The 17950-nt window shown below is 44.4% G+C and overlaps 2 protein-coding genes across 2 annotated transcripts in view; both read left to right on the top strand.

The window, feature by feature from the left end:
• LOC103205981 (E3 ubiquitin-protein ligase TRIM39) overlaps positions 1 to 5236 on the top strand; it is an 11349-nt gene extending 6113 nt beyond the window's left edge. Inside the window, exons 3-6 of the mRNA XM_007951421.1 lie at positions 1824 to 2054; positions 3228 to 3250; positions 3791 to 3906; positions 4689 to 5236. Of these exons, the coding sequence (XP_007949612.1) occupies positions 1824 to 2054; positions 3228 to 3250; positions 3791 to 3906; positions 4689 to 5236 (918 nt within the window). The remainder of the gene's footprint in view (positions 1 to 1823; positions 2055 to 3227; positions 3251 to 3790; positions 3907 to 4688) is intronic.
• A 2544-nt stretch (positions 5237 to 7780) lies between these two features.
• RPP21 (ribonuclease P/MRP subunit p21) lies at positions 7781 to 9263 on the top strand. Its single transcript, XM_007951420.1, is given in 6 exon segments — positions 7781 to 7837; positions 7913 to 8013; positions 8106 to 8188; positions 8910 to 9035; positions 9165 to 9229; positions 9231 to 9263. Coding segments are annotated over 6 exon segments (465 nt in total).
• Positions 9264 to 17950: the final 8687 nt, after the last annotated feature.

Below are 17950 nucleotides of genomic sequence, written 5' to 3'. Positions count from 1 at the left end.
TCGAGTCAAACCCGACTCATAGCGACCCCTCCTTGGGTTTCCAAGGCAGTATCACTACGGAAGTAGGATTGCCCAACCTTCCTTCCGAGCCAGAGCTCCCTAGTAGGAGGTAATACCCTCATTATATACTGCCACCTGGTTATAGAGAGAAAAGAGAAGGGATGATCGGTGTGTAAGAGATTGAGACACTTCTAGTGTGGTTTACCATGGTTATGAATCTGAAACTTTTATGTGCACATCATTTCTAAAGAAGGAAAGAAAGAAGAAGACTATTATGTTTAATATGTAGGGCAAATGTGATGAGATAATATTCTGTTCCAAAGTATATCTGGGAAGGCAGCTGTGGGAAAGGAAGCAGCAAGTGTTTAAAGGAGAAATGGAACTAGTCAGCCTTGGCTGGAAACTAGTCTGAAAACCAGAAATGACAAATTTGTAAAGCCCAGGCTGGCTTTCATCCTTCCTTAGTCCTGCCTTCCGGTCTCTATCTACTTCCTCCTGCCAGAGTCCCAGTCTCTGCTTCTCATTTTACTTTTTTATTGGGTTAATCTCTCCCCATCAGTCAAGCTTTTCTAGTCCTTTAGAGAGATAATTTTGTTGGTAAAGAGAAGGCAGGGTATGCTGAAGGATTAACGCTCAGAAAGTATATGACTGGTGTTTTATTAGAATCCTGTATTATCAGATTTCAGGTGTATCTCGGGGTACGAATGGTTAAGCACTCAACTACTAACCAAAAGTTTGACAGTTCATGCCCACCCACAGGCATCTCAGAAGAAAGGCCTGGCGATCTGCTTCTGAAAAGCTTGATCACAGCTTGAAAGACCTTTGGAGCAGTTCTACTTTGCATACACGGGATCACCATGGGTCAAAATTGACTAGTCGGCAACCAGCAACAATTAACTGAATTTTAGGGATGTTAATAGGTTTAAGTCTATCTTCTGGTTTTAGAAGGGAGCACTGATGGCAAAGTGGTTAAAGCGCTCAGCTGCCAACCTAAGAGTCAGTGATTCAAAACCACCAGCAGCTTTGCTTGTGAGAGATGTAGCAGTCTGCTTTCTTAAAGATTTACAGCCTTGGAAACCCTATCGGACAGTTCTACTCTATCCTATAGAGTCGCTGAGTCAGAGTCAAATGATAGCACTGGATTTGGTTTGGATTTTCTGACTTAGAGAAAGCACGTTTTTCAAATTTTAAGCAACTAATTTACCAACAAACTTCTGGAACCCTTTCTTGGAGTGGGAACTGCCAATTCTCAGAAATGACTAGAAACTGTGTATGTAACAGGCTCAGCAACAACCTGTGGTTAAACTCTTCTTCCTTCCCAGTTGGTTCTCTGGTTTTTATCAGGTAGTGTCATTACAAATAATGACAATCTTATCTCTAACTTTCAATATTTGTACTTTCCTTTTCCTGACAGAGTGCATTAGCTGGAACGTTAGAGCTGGGTAATAGAGAGAGATAGCTATCTCTGAAATATCTGAATAGTACATGTCATCAAGTTACTGAGTTGTAATGTCTTGAATGCATTTTATTAAAACATAAAAAATAAAACTATTTTAGAAGTTAATTTAATAAAATATTTTCTTAAAATCATTGACTTTTTTTTCTTAGTCTCCTCAATGGTCTTCACCTTACTAAGTCATCAGTAGAGGGTAACATTGGGGATAGGGCCAGTCTTTACAGAAGCAAATTCCATGAGAAGATCAAGTGTCCTATTAAATGATTTCCAATGACTTTATAAGTCTATTAATTTGTACACATGGGGCACGGGGACTCCCTCACACCCCATTGGCCTTGCTGATATAACATCCTCCCTCTGTCCTCAGAGACTGGTAGAGAAACGCCGACAGCAGATCTTAAGGGAGTTTGAGGAGCTTCACAGGCGGCTGGATGAAGAACAGCAGATACTGCTTTCACGACTGGAGGAGGAGGAACAGGACATTCTGCAGCGACTCCGAGAAAATGCTGCTCACCTCGGGGACAAACGCCGGGACCTGGCCCACTTGGCTGCAGAGGTGGAGGGCAAGTGCTTACAGTCGGGCTTCGAGATGCTTAAGGTTTGACCTTTGCCCCTCGGTTGAGCACAGTATAGCTTTGCACAGGCCATTCTAGTGGCCCGGGACGCTGGCCCTTCTGCTCTGCTCCTCTAAATCCCGTTCTTCTCGACATGCTCACAGGATCTTTTTCTCCTGAGAGGCTCCTCTGACTTCTCCCATCCCCTTCTAAACATTTTTCTGTTCTTATGTCAAATAATTATGTGCATAATTTGTACCAAAGAAAAAATTTGCTATTTTGAAAGGAAGGAAATCTAGTCTGAGGTAATGGAAAACTATGCATTAAAAATTTTGTAAATATGCTTACCATTCCTATTAAGTCCTGGAACTTGATTCACCTCGGGCTTAAAAAAAAAAAAAAATGAGTAACATACTTTAAAGGACACTTGCAATTACGTGTGATACTATATTGCTTTGATATGCAAATGGTGCATCTCAAATGTTTGAAAGAGCTTGTTTTCTTAAGCAGATGAATGGTGTTAGCCAGACTGTAGGAGACATTTATTTTAGAGATGAGAGTACCAGCATTTGAATCAGTGACCCTTTATTGTACATTTATGTGCATGTTATATATTGTTTGATATTTATTCTTGTGTCCTTTCATGTATGTGTGTTTTGCCTTCCACATTAAACTAGGAGATCTTGCGGGTGGGGGGGTGGGCAGAGATTTGTCTTCTTTGTATTCTGGACCCCTAGTATTCTCAAATCAGAGGTTGACACAGTTATCAGTGTTTATTTACCAATACCAGAAAGGTGATACCAAACCACAACAGGAAATTGTGACTCATTCCTATGCCACCAGTTTGGAATTGTCTACCAATCCTCAAGGGGACTGAACCATGTGATTGGTACTGGGGGACAGAGTAGAGAGCAGACACACAGTCCCTGTCCCTCTCAGCGAGCTCCCATTGTCATTGAAGAAGAAAGACAAACACACATGAAACCATTTGGAAGTGATATAATTTACCAAGCTTCTTGACAACTGAAGTTGAAAGTAGGGATTTCATTGGGAGAGGTGCACTCAGGTCCCTCTGCTGCTCTTCCCCTTGGATTATGACCCTTGGTTTGCTCCATACATACTTTATGCTCTAGAACTATGGGGGCGGGTTGAATCTTTTGCCTTCAGGACCCTGGACTACCAGGACCAATATTGCTTTCTTGTCTCCTTCCCTCTAGGATGTCAAAAGTACCCTGGAAAAGTAAGTGATCTCATGGATTTCTTTGAGAAAGTTAGGTCTTAGCTTAGAGACTAAGAGTACCATTGAGTCAGGAGAATAAAGGTAGGAAAGCCATGCAATATCTGGGTGGGTTGTGGAAGTAGGTTCCTTGCCCCATGAAGCCAGTTAGAGGGCAAATCGTTGGGACTTCCTTGGAAAGGAGAATGATAATATAGACCCAGATTCCATTCTGTTCTGTAGGGTATGATTGTGTCCAGACAGGATGTAAGGAGGAAGGGGTTGGGACAAGCAAGGATGTGTATCATTATTCATGAAATATAAAAACACCCCTAGAAAGTTCTGAGACTCATTCTCGAGGTATGTCCCTGTCCAGACTATATGGCTCTTAATAGATTGATGAAAGAAAGCATTAGGCATGTGCTTATCTTCAGGGAAGGAGGAGAAAGTGGGAAGATGGCAAATTTTAGTTTCTCCCTAGAGATGATAACATCTGAATGGTTACTTGGCTGGAGCTTCTCCTTAATCTTCCCCTCTCCTACCCTATTTCCTAACCCCTGCTAGATGTGAGAAAGTGAAGACCATGGAGGTGACTTCCGTGTCCATACAGCTGGAGAAGAACTTCAGCAATTTCCCCCGGCAATACTTTGCCCTGAGGAAGATCCTTAAACAGCTCATTGGTGAGTTGCTCCCAAAAGAAAACTAGCTGAGGGAATCAGCAGAGAAAAGATAATCCTTAGGTCCTACCTCATCTGGGCTTCAGCTGCCCCCCGTCACTTCCTCATGCGCACGCTCATCCCACTCCTTTACGTGGCTTTCAGTGATACTCTCAGTTGAGTCGTAGAAGTCTAGTGAGAGGAAGCCTTACATGTCACCTACACTTCTGTCTGTATTTTCTTACATAGGCACCCAGAGATGTTAATTAATTTCCTCAACTTACCAGACAGAGTGACCATATAACTGAGCATCTTAACTGGAACACTATTGAGAGTGAATAGGAAGTACCATTAATATTTATGCAGGGGAAATAGGCATAAACCAGAATGTTCCAGGAAGGCAGACACTGGGTCACTCTGTCCCTAGACCATAATGCTGCCTTGCTCTGTATCCGTCTTAACACATTTCATTCTTTCTGGCCCTTGACTGTGCTTTGCTTTTCTCCACACAGTGAGGTAGATGATGTCAGAGGGGGAGGGCAAGAGCACTAGGCTGGAACCTAGACTACCTGCCCTTACAGAGCCAAGAAATCATTATCTGCTTATATTAGAGTCAAGGTGAAAAGTGAAGCCATTGTTCCCTCCCCTCTCTTAGGTGACAGCCTGAATTGAGAAAGTTAACCAAACGGTGGTATGCTGAGGACTTTAAGAGAACAGGCTCTGTAAAGGCAGGCTGGAAGAGTGAGGCAGGGATGATTAGCTATTCCCGTCCTCATCTAGCTCCCCACTCTGGCTTCTCCCGCCAGCGGACGTGACCCTGGACCCTGAGACCGCTCATCCTAACCTAGTCCTGTCAGAAGATCGTAAGAGTGTCAAGTTCGTGGAGACAAGACTCCGAGATCTCCCTGACACACCACGGCGTTTCACCTTCTATCCTTGCGTCCTGGCTACTGAGGGTTTTACCTCAGGTCGACACTACTGGGAGGTGGAGGTGGGCGACAAGACCCACTGGGCAGTAGGTGTGTGCCAGGACTCCGTGAGCCGAAAAGGCGAACTGACTCCACTTCCTGAGACTGGCTACTGGCGGGTGCGGCTGTGGAATGGGGACAAATACGCGGCCACCACCACGCCTTTTACCCCTTTGCACATCAAGGTGAAACCCAAGCGAGTGGGGATATTCCTAGACTATGAGGCTGGCACGCTGTCTTTCTACAATGTCACAGACCGCTCCCATATCTATACCTTCACTGACACATTTACTGAGAAACTTTGGCCTCTGTTCTACCCAGGCATCCGGGCTGGTCGGAAGAATGCTGCACCACTTACCATTAGGCCCCCAACAGATTGGGAGTGATGGTTAGGTAGGGACATGGAAATGTTTGGGGTAAGGCAGGGTCAAGAGCTATGGGTCTTCCTTCCTGTGTCCTGCTGGAATGTCTTCCCATCTGCCTGGTTCCAGTCCTGAATCATGTAGGAGAAACACCTTGGTTTCTAAGATGGTTTGTGTGGAGGAGTAGGACTGGGCTGGGATGAGAGCACAACCGTGTCCCTCTCCTGACTTGTCAGGGTGAGGAGCTGGTTCCCAGGGCGTTGCTTCCCCTGAAGCCCATCAGGTTTTCTGTTGTATGAGGATGGGTTGGGAAGGAATGAGGGGCTTTTCCAGAAACAAAAAGTCAGTACGGGGAAAATCTGCCTTCCCCAAACTGGAGGAGGAAATAGAAGCCCCTGTACATCCTATTAGGGGCTTCTTTGACCCAGAATAGTCTTGTTAATGTGAGGAAGATCAGAGGTCTTTGTACCTCCAGGTTGAATAAAGATGAATGACAGTTGCTGTCGTGGTTTTAGAAGTTGGGGAGTATTTCTGGGGGCAGAGATTGGGCATTAAGGATAGAACGAAGGTTAGGGAAGGGATTTCTTTGGTCTTCTATCCCCAGGCTAAGGTTACCATTATGAGTAGGAATGGCCAGAAGTAGGAATGTGCTGGGGGAATCATGGAGAGAGAGAGAGGGTAAGAAGAACAGGAGAAACCAGCCCAGCACAGCTCACTTAGTGCCTGCCTCATTATAGTTGGTTGTCTATAAGAAGTCAGTCACCTTGCTCCTCCCCAGAGGTGAGGTGGAAGAGATTCTGCAGACACTTCTGCCTTCATAAAAGAACTTGGAAGGGAGAGCGTCAGGTATTAAAGGAAAGAGAAAGGTATTTCTATCCAAAGCCCTGCCTTTAAAGAAGGCTATTTAGTAGTTATTCAAATTGTCAGCCTTGTTACCTGACTGAGGTGTCCAAGGCAGAAAGGAAGAAAGGCAGTGTTGTCTTTCTCACCCTGAGAACGGGTAGAAAAGGGTGGCATGGGTAGGAAACGCCAGATAGGCAACTCCCTTTCACCTATGTGCACCTGGCCTGGTATTCATGTTCAGAAGAGCCAGGCTTTTGCTTGTTTTTTGCTGTCCTTCACCATTTGCCATTCCCCTTTTCAGAGAATGCAAATTACTTTATTAGGCCAAAATAAACACACTGCAGGGTACATATGTTGTCAAAAAAGGTAAAGTGATGCATGCCAAACCAAACTAAAATGACTTGGATTATCTCTGCTTGGGTAATCAAGAGTTGACAGTAGATTGGGACAAGAGACTGCAGTTTACTGAGGGCATTTCAGCTCCTCCTACCACCTCAACAGGACTTTGTCCAGAATCTCCTCTTACCTTTGTGCCTTGACTGTGGTTCTTTGTGGCAAGATGCTTTGGTTGGTTGAAATAATATGGAGCAAAGGACCCACTGAAGCGATCTGTGTTGTGTGGTAATTTTTCAATGGCCTAGTGTTGATGTCTGTAAGAATCACTGGGGTGTTAAAAATGAATGTTCCTGTGTCTCACTCTCAGTGAATGATGAAGGTTTTGGGGGCCTGAGCATCTGCATTTTAAGCACTCCTCCCAGCTGTCTGAGGACCCTTCTGAAACTCGTCCTACAGGAGGTTTCAACCATTTACTTTGAGCTGGAGGACTAGGATCAGCCTGGCAGGAGTCTGAAGGGAGAGAGGTGGTAACCTCTCCTGACCTATATTGCCCTCTCCCGTCATCAGGGTTCATTTCCATTCTGCCTTTCGATATCTACTACTGATTTGATGTCTACTTACGATCTTGCAGTCATTAGCAATGAAGACGAGGTAAACAGGATGCCAAATAAAACAAATGGGAGACAAAATGTCAGAAGTAGGGGTATAAAATATATGTCTATGTCGGGAGTGGGGTGTTGTTTCAGAGTTAGGGAATGCTATTGATAGGTTTCTGTGCTCTAGTGCCAAAGACTAGGAATTATAAATGGTTCACTCACAAAGTGAGGATCCCCCCTGCTATGTCCACAACTGCCAAATGAGTACTGTTTCTTTGGTAAGTAGGAGTGAAAGCAAGCTGTGCTTTTCTGTGCAGCATCCCCAGTTCTCTCCATCACTCACGGTCCTTCCCAGTTTCACTTTTGAATGCATAACCACTGTTACGTGGTTATGCCTTTGGCTTCAGGGCTTGCAGGTCTAGCTAGTTACTAATTGCCCTAACCATTTTCCAAAGCTATTTGCCTAGACAAACTCACTTTTCTGCCCTGCAGATGTTTAGAAATGTAAAATCTCCATTAACCTTTCCAGTCTCTGCTTGGTATAACTGATTTGGGGCTTGAGGAAGACTCCGGAAGGAAGCCAAAACTTCCAGGGACCCTTGGCTTGCTGGACTGGGTTTACAAACAAATGGGTTCCTGTGACCACGGGGTGGCACCAAAGTAAGGGCCACCGGAGGGCCGCACACAGAATTTTTTCGCAGTCCAAGGGACTACAATTCCCAGCAGGTCTTGCGCGGGCGCCCGGGGCGGGGCAAGCTGAGGGGTGGACTTGGGTGGAGCGACCGCCGCTGGAATGGCGGGGCCAGTGAAGGACCGGGAGGCTTTCCAGAGACTCAACTTTTTGTACCAGGTGGGTCCGGGCTGGGGCGCACCAGGAAGGGCGCCAAGTGTGTCTGATTGTGGAATGACCACTGCCCTCCCCTAGGCCGCCCACTGCGTCCTTGCTCAAGACCCTGAGAACCAGGCGCTGGCGAGGTTTTACTGCCACACGGAGAGGACCATTGCGAAGCGGCTCGTCCTGAGGCGGTGAGCGGGCGCGGAGCTTGGCGGTGGGCGGGACTCGGGGAAAACCAGAGACGCAGCGCGGGCACCCGAGCACCTTCTTCCTTCACCCCCAGAGACCCTTCGGTGAAGAGAACCCTCTGTCGAGGCTGCTCTTCCCTCCTCATCCCGGGCCTTACCTGCACCCAACGCCAGAGACGTGAGTGCTCCTGTCTGTGGGACCAAAGAGTGGGACAGGCCCCTCGCTTTAGCTGGGCGTCGAGGGTGGGATTTCTCCAGATCTAGATTAAATTGTGCCCAACCTGGGCAGTAGGAAATAAAAAAATAGATGTTATTTGGCGGCGTGGAGTGCATGATTCCCACCACCATTCATTCAACAAATAATTTTCTGAAATGTGGCAGGTATTGTGCTGGATTTCTTATGTTCGTTAAAATGCAGTCTTTTGTGACAGACTGATAGAAACAATTAAAATAGAGTAGAAAAATTATTTAGTTGGAGCAGAGTACTGAGTTACTTATGCCAGTTGTGGTGAGATTCACCATAAGCATAGGGAATGGGAAGTAGAAATTTTAGGTATGTGTGAGGACTGCAGACAAGGGAGCTTATGGTGCTACAGAGAAGTGAAAGTTCAAGAGGCTGAAGTTTGAGGTAGGCTGAGGCAAGACATGAAGCTGGAAAGGGAAACAGAGCAGATCTTGAAGAGTCTTGTTAAAGAATTTGGACTTTATCTTCAAAAGTGTGAAGAAATTGATGGGATTTAGGTGGGGGCCTATACCATCAAATATGCAGAAGTCAAAATAGAAAAAGAATTCCTTACTGAAAAGCAGTGGAAGCAAAACTTGATGTAGGAAATCTTTTCTCCTGCTAAATAAGCCTGGGCACCTCCTTCCATTTTTTTTTTTCCCCACATCCACCCTAGGCCGCAAGGGACAGCGCTGGACGGTACAGACTTGCCTAACATGCCAGCGCAGCCAGCGGTTCCTCAATGATCCCAAACATCTGCTCTGGGGAGACCGACCTGAAGCGCAACTGGGGAGCCAGGCAGGTGAGAGATGGTAAAGAATAGGAGTTATCCCGGGAGATAGAGAAACACAGGTAGGTTCAGTCAGAGTTGATGGGAAAGGCATCACAGTCAACTCTAATTCTACTCCTCTAATTCTGCTCCTCTACCTAGATCCGAAACCACCACAGCCTTTGCCAAGCACAACTCACCCCATTCCAGCCCACCTTCCTGAGGAGAAAAGTGCAGCCTCAGAGCCCCAGTCACCAGTGATGGATTCATTCTATCTGCTGAAGAAATGAAGTTTGATTCTGTTACACTAAGTTAATCATTTATTTTATAAGTATCAGCACAAAGCTGGTTTCTATAAGGTAGACGTTAAAGATGTCCCAAGCATCCAACTTTTCCAGACTGCTATACTATTCCATCATCTCTCACATTGAGTACACCCCCTCCCCTCCATATTCTCCCTTCTGTCTTTGGGTTCCATAATTCACTGCAATGTCTCAGAGACTCACAAACTGTACTTATAGTGAAGTGACTTATTAGAGTAACGGGGTACAACTGAGGATCAGGATCGACTTGGAAATAACAGGAACAACTCAGGATGCAGTTCCTTGATCAGGACAGCTTCTCACCCTCTGCTCCCAGGACCTTTGCTGCCAGGCCCAATGAGAGGCTTCTTAGGCAAGCGTTACTACTAGTATGTCAACAAGCTGCAGTGCAGCAGTCTTGTGTTGCTATCAACTTGCTAATGTACAGTTGTCACTCACTGTCTTCAATGTAACAGCTCCTTCTTATCTCCCTGTCTCCCTTTAAGCCTAGTGAGATGGCAAAACTGATTAGTTCCCTAGTTAGGGTTCCATACACCTTATTTGCAAGGTCCCTTTCCCACAAGAGTGTCATGCGCTTTATGTGCAAACTGTCCTTTCTTCTTGGTGGGCCACAAGCACCTCATTTTTATAAACCCAGGCAATCATTTGATGGGAGTTAATGAGACTATGGATAGAAGGGCCATATTAACTAATTCATTGTACTGCATTCACTTTGTGTAATTCTGTGGGGATTTCATCTCAATTTCATTTTCCTCTGTTTCTGTCCATATTTCTCTGTCACCATCTAATCTCACTTTTGTCTTTACCATCCATGTACTCCCACCATGTAGGGATGTCCCAATTTCTATCAACCTCTGAGCCCTACTAAGCAGCTCCCCTTTCTAGGACCCCAGTGTTTCCTCGGTGCGGTGTCATGTTTGGACCTCAGGTCTGCCAGGTTTCAAGCCTTCTTAGACATTCCATCTTTAGATAGTCCCAGCTGTTGAATGAAGGACTAGACAGATTGCTGATGCCACTGCTCTGTTTTTAAGTGAGTCTAAAAATATGGGGGCATGGGTATGTGTGTGGCTGGTGGGGGATGAGGGGATGAGGGGCAGTTCAGATCCTCCAGGCTCATTTTTCCCAATCTCAAGAGTTTTCTTCTTTTAAATTCTAATGAGAGAAGTGGTGCAAACTTGAATTAACAAAGACAGAGATGCTAACAGAAGGACACTGGTAAATATTACACAAGTCTGCTCCATAGATAAGCTCTCAAGGTTGTCTGGAGAATCCTTAAACAACTCAGATTGTTTTCTTGGACAAAGACAGAAGTCCCAGACTGACTACTTTGCTAACTTCCAGCTAATCAGTTTACCCAGTATACAAACAAACTACTCTATTCCCAGAATGCAAATTTCTTTCTTCCTTTTCTCTTAGAAACTTTATGTTGCAGTCATCTATTGCTGCATAAAAATCACTTCATAATGCTGCTTAAGACAACAGTTTATTATTTCCTCTGATTCTTTGGGTTAGGAATTCTGATAGAGTTGAGCTGGGTAGTTCTGCTCACATGGCATCATCTGGGGCCCCCACTCAGCTGCATTTAGCTCATGGCTGGTCAGGAAGGCACAAGAAGGCTTCACTCACATGCCTGGCACCTCACTGTTTCTCCATGTAGCCTTGCCATGTACCTTTGATCTCGCAGCACAATGGTCTCAAGATGATTGGACTTCTTACTTGGCTCTAATTTACACAGAGAGCATTCCAAGAGAACATGCTTCAGTGTGCAGGTGCTTATCAAGTTACTACATCATGCTGGCTGATGTCCACTTTGCCAAAGCAAGTGGCGTGGCCAACCTGCACAAAGGTTCGTTGGTTCTGTGAGGACCACTCATATATCTACCACATCTTGTTTTTGTCTTTGTCCCTGACTTGGTCAATCCAATGACTCCTTCATAGGTCAGTAAATTATATGCATGAATGATAAATAGGGTACAAATAACTAAACAACAGTTATTATCTGAAAGCGTGTGTCTGGAGAAAATGCCTACCTGAGTCAACTGTGGGAACCAACCGAAATGTGTAGTCTTCAAATATACTTCATGTGAATCTGGACCCTTTGTATCCTCCACTCACTTCCCTGGCTCCTCTAGTAAGTGTCATTTCTGGTGACTGAGCTCTCACACACTAAATCTGAATCTTGGTCAAATTTATTTTGAGTGGAATTATGCTTGCACATAACTGAATATGTGTACAATGGGGTAGCAGTGGTGGAATTTTGAGTTGATTTCATAGCTCTATCATTGATTCCTCTCGTGTGGGGGACCTCAGGAATCAGTTCCTAGTTGGGAGGCAAAAGAAACAATCTGTACTGTGGTTCACTTGTGACCCTGTGTGGCTTGTTTGTCTGTTTTATGTTTCCAAAAATGCAAGTTCCTCTCTGGTAGTGTAGTGCCTAAGGCATTTGACTGCTAACCAGAAGGCTGGCAGTTCAAAACCACCAGCCACTCCTCAGAAGGAAGATTGGGCAATCTACTTCTGTTGAGATACCGCCTTAGAAACCCAAGGAGGGGGCACTATGAGTTGAATTGACTCAATGGCAGTGAGTTTGGTGAGAGTATGAATCTAAAGATCATAGCCATCTTCCTCTTCTAAAACTCTGTCCTTTTTCATGTTTACTTACTAAGACATGAGAGTTGGCAGTACGTGAAAAATGGATTTCCTGTACCAAAGATGGAAAAAAAAATCCTGAATCTCTAGTATGCAATAGGGAGCTTTCTCTAATTTTTCTAAATGATTTAGTAATTCAAATCAATGCCCTTTCAGGAGTTTTTAAATAAAAGAGAAGAAACTTAGATCATTCAAATTCAATCAAGAAAACAAGATTTTCCAATATCTATAGAAAACAGGACTTAATCATTCTCCAAACCTTAGGTAAGTTTAGCACTTTCAAAGCTGCTAAGAATCAGAAGTATGAAGTGAGCTGTTACATTGTAGGGATTGCAGTCAATGTCATGAAACAAAATGTTCATGAACTGCTGTATGAAAAATGAATTACAAATTGCAGTATGTCTTGGGTGGGGGGAAAACTGGTAAGAATCAGTATCATTATCAGGGGGAAAGATTGATTAATTGATTGAGAGACTGCCCTGAATTCAAAAGAGAATTAGAAAGTTAGATTCTCAAGCAGTGGAATAATTCTGATTTTCTCTACTTCATGTTTCTAAGTATCAAATGAGATAATGTATGTGGAGGCACTTTGAAAATTAGATATTATAGATTATTTTGATAGAATATAGGTAATGGTCATAATAATACTTGGAGAGTAATAATAAGTAGCAAAATATATTAGAAAAGACAAGGTCTAGAAATCAGAGAATCTGAGTTATTGTCCCTACAATAGGCATTTGTAAATGAGACAATTTAGCTTTCTTTTCATCTAGTTTCTTCCCTCTGAAAACCAAACTAAAATTAAGACCTTTTCATGAGTGACGAACACAATAACACTAAGGAAAAGGAAGACACAGAGAGGTTCACAAGAGGTATAGACAACATTGTTATATACACAATGCTGCATTATCAGTAATAAACATTACAGGTAGACGCATAGGTAGATAGGCTGAATGATCAGGTAGTCTAGGCAAAAGGGAATATACCCATGACCATATATAATTTTGGCAGATGATATTTCTACATATGTATTTGTATGTGCTATACTAAACCAAACCAAACTCAAACTGTCGAGTCAGATCTGACTCATAGTGACCCCTCCTTGGGTTTCCAAGGCAGTATCGCTACAGCAGTAGATTGTCCCACCTTTCTTCCGAGGAGTGGCTGGTGGGTTTGAACTGCCAGCCTTCTGGTTAGCAGTCAAATGCCTTAGGCACTACGCCACCAGAACTCTTGTATATGCTATAAGAACGTCCATATATATAATAGAGCTAGCAGGGCAAAGTTATGATAACGTGTTAGCCATAGCCAACCACCCTGAGGGAGTAAGTTGTTGGGCTCCTGGGCTTGGGACCATGGTCGTGGGGGTCATCAAGCTCAATTGGCATAACATACTACACAAAAACATTGTTCTGCATCCTGGTTTGGTGAATGGCAACTAGGATCTTGCAGTGTAGTAAATTACATAGTGTGGTTTTTCTAGCCATAAGTCTTTGTAAACTCCATGGTGGAATTTGCTGTGAGCAACTGAGTAGCTCCTGATTGTTAAAGTTATCCACCTGGGGTATTTCTGTTGGGAGCAGCATGAAGTAATTTTCTGGAAAGTTCATGCTCGCTCAGGTGTATAGAATTCTGATGTTGTGATTGGTTAATTTGGTCACTCTGCCAGGCTCAAAAGGAGGCCTCATAGAAGCAGAAGAAATCTCTCACTACCAACTGGGAGACACGAGAGACACACATTGCTGAGGGAGAGATACAAGAGACATGTACTGCTGAAAGAGACTGAGAGACATGCACTGCTAGGAGAGAGACTTGGCTGAGAGAGACTGAGTGTGTTCCTGAAATTGAATTATAGCCTCTTGCTTCTCTAATAAACCCCACAATCTATGAGTTCTGTGTGGCCACTGCAGCAAATTATTGAACCCAGCAGAGACGTGGTGGGTGCTATGGGAGGAACAGTTGGTGCAAGGGCTGAAAGGAGGCAGCATGTCTGGCCTTGCAGGAGTAGGCCTTGGGCTACTGATGGTGATTCTGTTGTCTTCCTCTTGTGGGGTTAGAGGAGGTCAAAAGATGTGGCCTCCCTCCCTCTGGCAGATCTTAAAAGCTTGCAAGTGGCCATTTAAGATGTAGCAATTGGTCTCTCCTTGTCTGGAGCAAAGAAGAATGAAGAAAACCAAAGATGTATGGAAACAATTAGTCCAGGGCACTAATGGACCACGTGAACCTCAGCCTACATGACCCAGAGACCAGAACTAGATGGTGCCTGGCTAACACTGTCAACCACTCAGGAAAGGAATCAAAATAGGAGATCCTGGGTAGAGTCATATAAGGTAAACATTTACACCAGATAGGTATGTTCCTTAGGACAATCAACCATGGGAGAACAGAAGAGGAATATTTGCACAAGGATATAGCTCAGAGGGCAGGAATGCATAGGAAAGAACTGCAGAAGTGACTTCCTGCAGATAGTGCAGTGAATTGCTTAATATGACCCTTCTAACCATATTCCTTCATTTTGTGACACATTGTAAATCCTAGTCTCTATGCCTGTATCTTGAGTCCCGCCTTGCTTGAAAGTGAGACTCAAATTACCACCCTTAGTTTCCTTGAGGGTATATATGTGAATGTTCTGGGAACGTTTGTTTGCTTTCTTTCTCCAGTCTTGGTTTGGTTTGTCATCATCTCATTCCTGGACTTGAGACAGCAGCTGATTATCTGACCTGCTGATTTGAGTTTGCCAGCAGCCCCTGCAACCACATGAGTGAGGAGAATCCCCCAGATCTACTCATGGACTTGGGACTTGCCAGCCTCCCAACTCCACCACCATGTGAGCCATTTGCTTGTCAGTTTGTGAGTTCAGTGCGATGTTACAGCAAAATGCAGAACCCTAAGACAGGAAGAGCTCTGATCTTCTCTACTTCATGTTTCTAAGAGCTCTGGTAGCATAGTGACTAAAGCATTTGACTGCTAACCAGAAGGCTGGTGGTTCAAACCCACCAGCCACTCCTCGGAAGGAAGGTTGGGCAATCCTACTTCCGTAGTGATACTGCCTCAGAAACCCAAGGAGGGGTCGCTGTGAGTCAGGGCAGACTCGACGGCACATAACAACAACAACAACGAGACAGGAAGAAGAGTACTGAAGGGAGGATGAGGGGTTGATGTTAGAGGTCATGGAGTGGTACAGCAATTTGGAAAGGTTAGATATTTGGGACATCTTCAACCTCTGCCTAATTGGGACTAGCCTTGTACTAATCCTTCTAAAAGAAGTTATTCAAGCATTTCCCATACACAGCAACAGCTTCTGTCTCTGCTTAAGGGTGTTACCTGATGACAGGAGCTGTGCTGGATAGGCCAAAAGTACCAGGGAGGAGTGCCGTGGGAGCAACCCCAAGCAATGATGAGTGGGTGTCTTAGGCTGGATTCTCTAGAGAAACAAAGCCAGTGAAGTGTATTATATAGAGTTGTATCTCAAGGAAATGGTTCACACAGTTGTAGAGTCTGGTGTGTCCTAAGTCCGTGGGTCAGACCTCAAGCTGAGGCTTCCCCCAACTCATGTAGCCATGGAGGCTGATGAACCCAAAATTGGTAGACAGTATAATAGACTGCTGACTTCAGAGGCTGACAAACCCAAGGTCTACAGTAAGATGGCAGGCTCCTGGCTTGCAGAGTGTGACAATAGCAATCCCTAAATGGGCAGGCATTATGGCAGGCCACTGGTTTGATCTGATGATGATAAGCCAGGTGCAGGTCCAGAATGAGCAAAAAGCCCTAGGTCTTTGCAGAACATCCATATGTATTAGAAACAGGCCACATCCTTGAAGAATCTCCCTTTCAACTGATAGGCTGCTCATAGCAGATCTCATCATGGAGGTGAGTACATTATATCAAATCTCATCATGGGGGATGACTATATCCTAACTGCTAAACCACCGAGAATCATGGCCTAGTCAAGTTGCCACACAACTTTTAACTATCACAGTGGTTAAATATTCGAGAGTCAGGGTCTCCGGCAGAGTTGAGCCCTCTTAGACATACCATTTATAGACTTCCTTCCCTCCCATTTCACTTCCTACAATTCCTGGGATCATCTTCCAGTCTCTTGAGTTTGCATTGGGGGAACCCAAAGTAAGAGTGACATTTGCGGTGGGGGGGGGGGAGGTAGCCATGCAGATATCTGGGTGACAAACTTCCAGGTAGAGGGCACAGCCAGGGCAAAGGCCCTCAGGTGGGAGCCTGCCCAATGTGTTCAAGGATCAGAAAGAAAGCCAGTGTGCATGGCACAGAGTGAGCAAGATGGAGAGTGGTAAGTGTGGCTAGAGAGGTAGTGGGAGGCCAGAGCTCTTCAGACCATCATAAGAAATTTGACTTACCCGGTGGGAGGCCATTAGAAGGTTTTAGCAATCAGTGACATGATGTGATGTAACATTCATAACGATCAATCTGACTTTTTAAGAGTAGACTGGGAGAGCAAGTTTGGATGAAGGAAACTCAGAAGACTATTACAATCACCCAGGTGAGAGATGATAGTGGCTTGGACCAGGGTGTTAACAGTAAAGATGGACAGAAGTGCTCAGGTTAGTTATGTAGTTTAAAGGGATAGCCCATAGATTTCCTGATGGACTAGCAGTGGGATGTGAGGGAAAAGGGAAGATTCACAGAATTACACACAACTAAAGTTTAAGCAGTCTCAATAAATGTACTACGATAATCAGAGCATGACTAGTCTGTATTTTGGAATGAAAAGGTTTTTTATAACTAATTGACCAGCATCAAAAGGTGGAAAGAATACACAGAGTCACTGTACCAAAAAGAATTGGTAAATAGAAGGTCAGTGAAAAAGGGGAAGATTCTCAGCAAGATGGATTTACACAATGGCCGTGACAATGTGCTCAAGCATAGCAACTATTGTGAAGATGGTGCAGGACCAGGCATTGTTTCTCTCCGTTGTGCATAGGGTTGCTGTGAGTTAGAGCTGACTTGACAGCACTGAACAACAACAACAACATTTAACCATGATATGGAGAGAATCCAGTGTATCTGCAGTCTGGTGTGGGGAATGAGGTAGAAGCTAGGTTTTCGACTCAATCCGGTCACCCCCAGGGCTTGCAGAAATTATATACCAGTGGCCATCATATTGACTCTGATTCATCATGACCCCATGTATGTAAGAGTAGAGTTTTCAGCAGCTGATTTTTCAGAAGATCTCCAGGACTTTCTTCTGAGGGGTCTCTCTGTGGACTCGAACCTCCAACCTTTTGGTTTGCAGTTCAGTGTGAACCATTTGCACCATCCAGGGAGTCCTGCAAAAATTAATATTGTAAGATTATTTAGAATAAAGGGACATCCACTGATTTGCCAAACACTCTATGAACTTTTTTCTCTGTAATGGTAATGGTATAAGGGTTCTTATATCCACTCATTCTGAAGACTCGGAGTAGTTATATGATATACCTAAGTTCACCGCACAGCCAGAACTTGAACCCAAACTTTCTTTCTCTACAGAATATTCTTTGTGTGTTCATACTGGCTCAAAATAAGGTGAGACCCTCCTTGCCTGTTTTATAAACCTAGTTTTATAGATTTCTTAATATTGACTAGGATATCTTCTCTGTTATTCTACTGAGTGGCCTGGTCCTTAGGAAGATGGAGCCTTGGGCAGAAGATTAGGCTCAGGCCTCAGGTCCTGTCACAAATCAGTAAACTGGCTTTAGGAATGCTATTCTGGTTTTCAAAGAAATTAAGAATCAAGCATGATGGGATTTTGACCATCTTGGTATTATGAATGCAGCAATTTAGTCAAATAGGAGCTCTGGTGGCGAGTGCCTAAGGCATTTGACTGCTAACCAGAAGACTGGCGGTTCAAACCCACCAGCCACTCCTCGGAAGGAAGATTGGGCAACATACTTCTGTAGAGATATCACCTCAGAAACCCACGGGGTTAATCCGTCATGAATTGGTGTTGGCAGAGATCCTTGG

Source organism: Orycteropus afer, unplaced genomic scaffold (genome assembly GCF_000298275.1).
Source record: "Orycteropus afer afer isolate SDZICR_OR568_19922 unplaced genomic scaffold, OryAfe1.0 scaffold00294, whole genome shotgun sequence".
Lineage (NCBI taxonomy): Eukaryota > Metazoa > Chordata > Mammalia > Tubulidentata > Orycteropodidae > Orycteropus > Orycteropus afer.
Note: the sequence above shows the minus strand (reverse complement) of the source record. Positions and strands in the feature narration are given on the sequence as shown.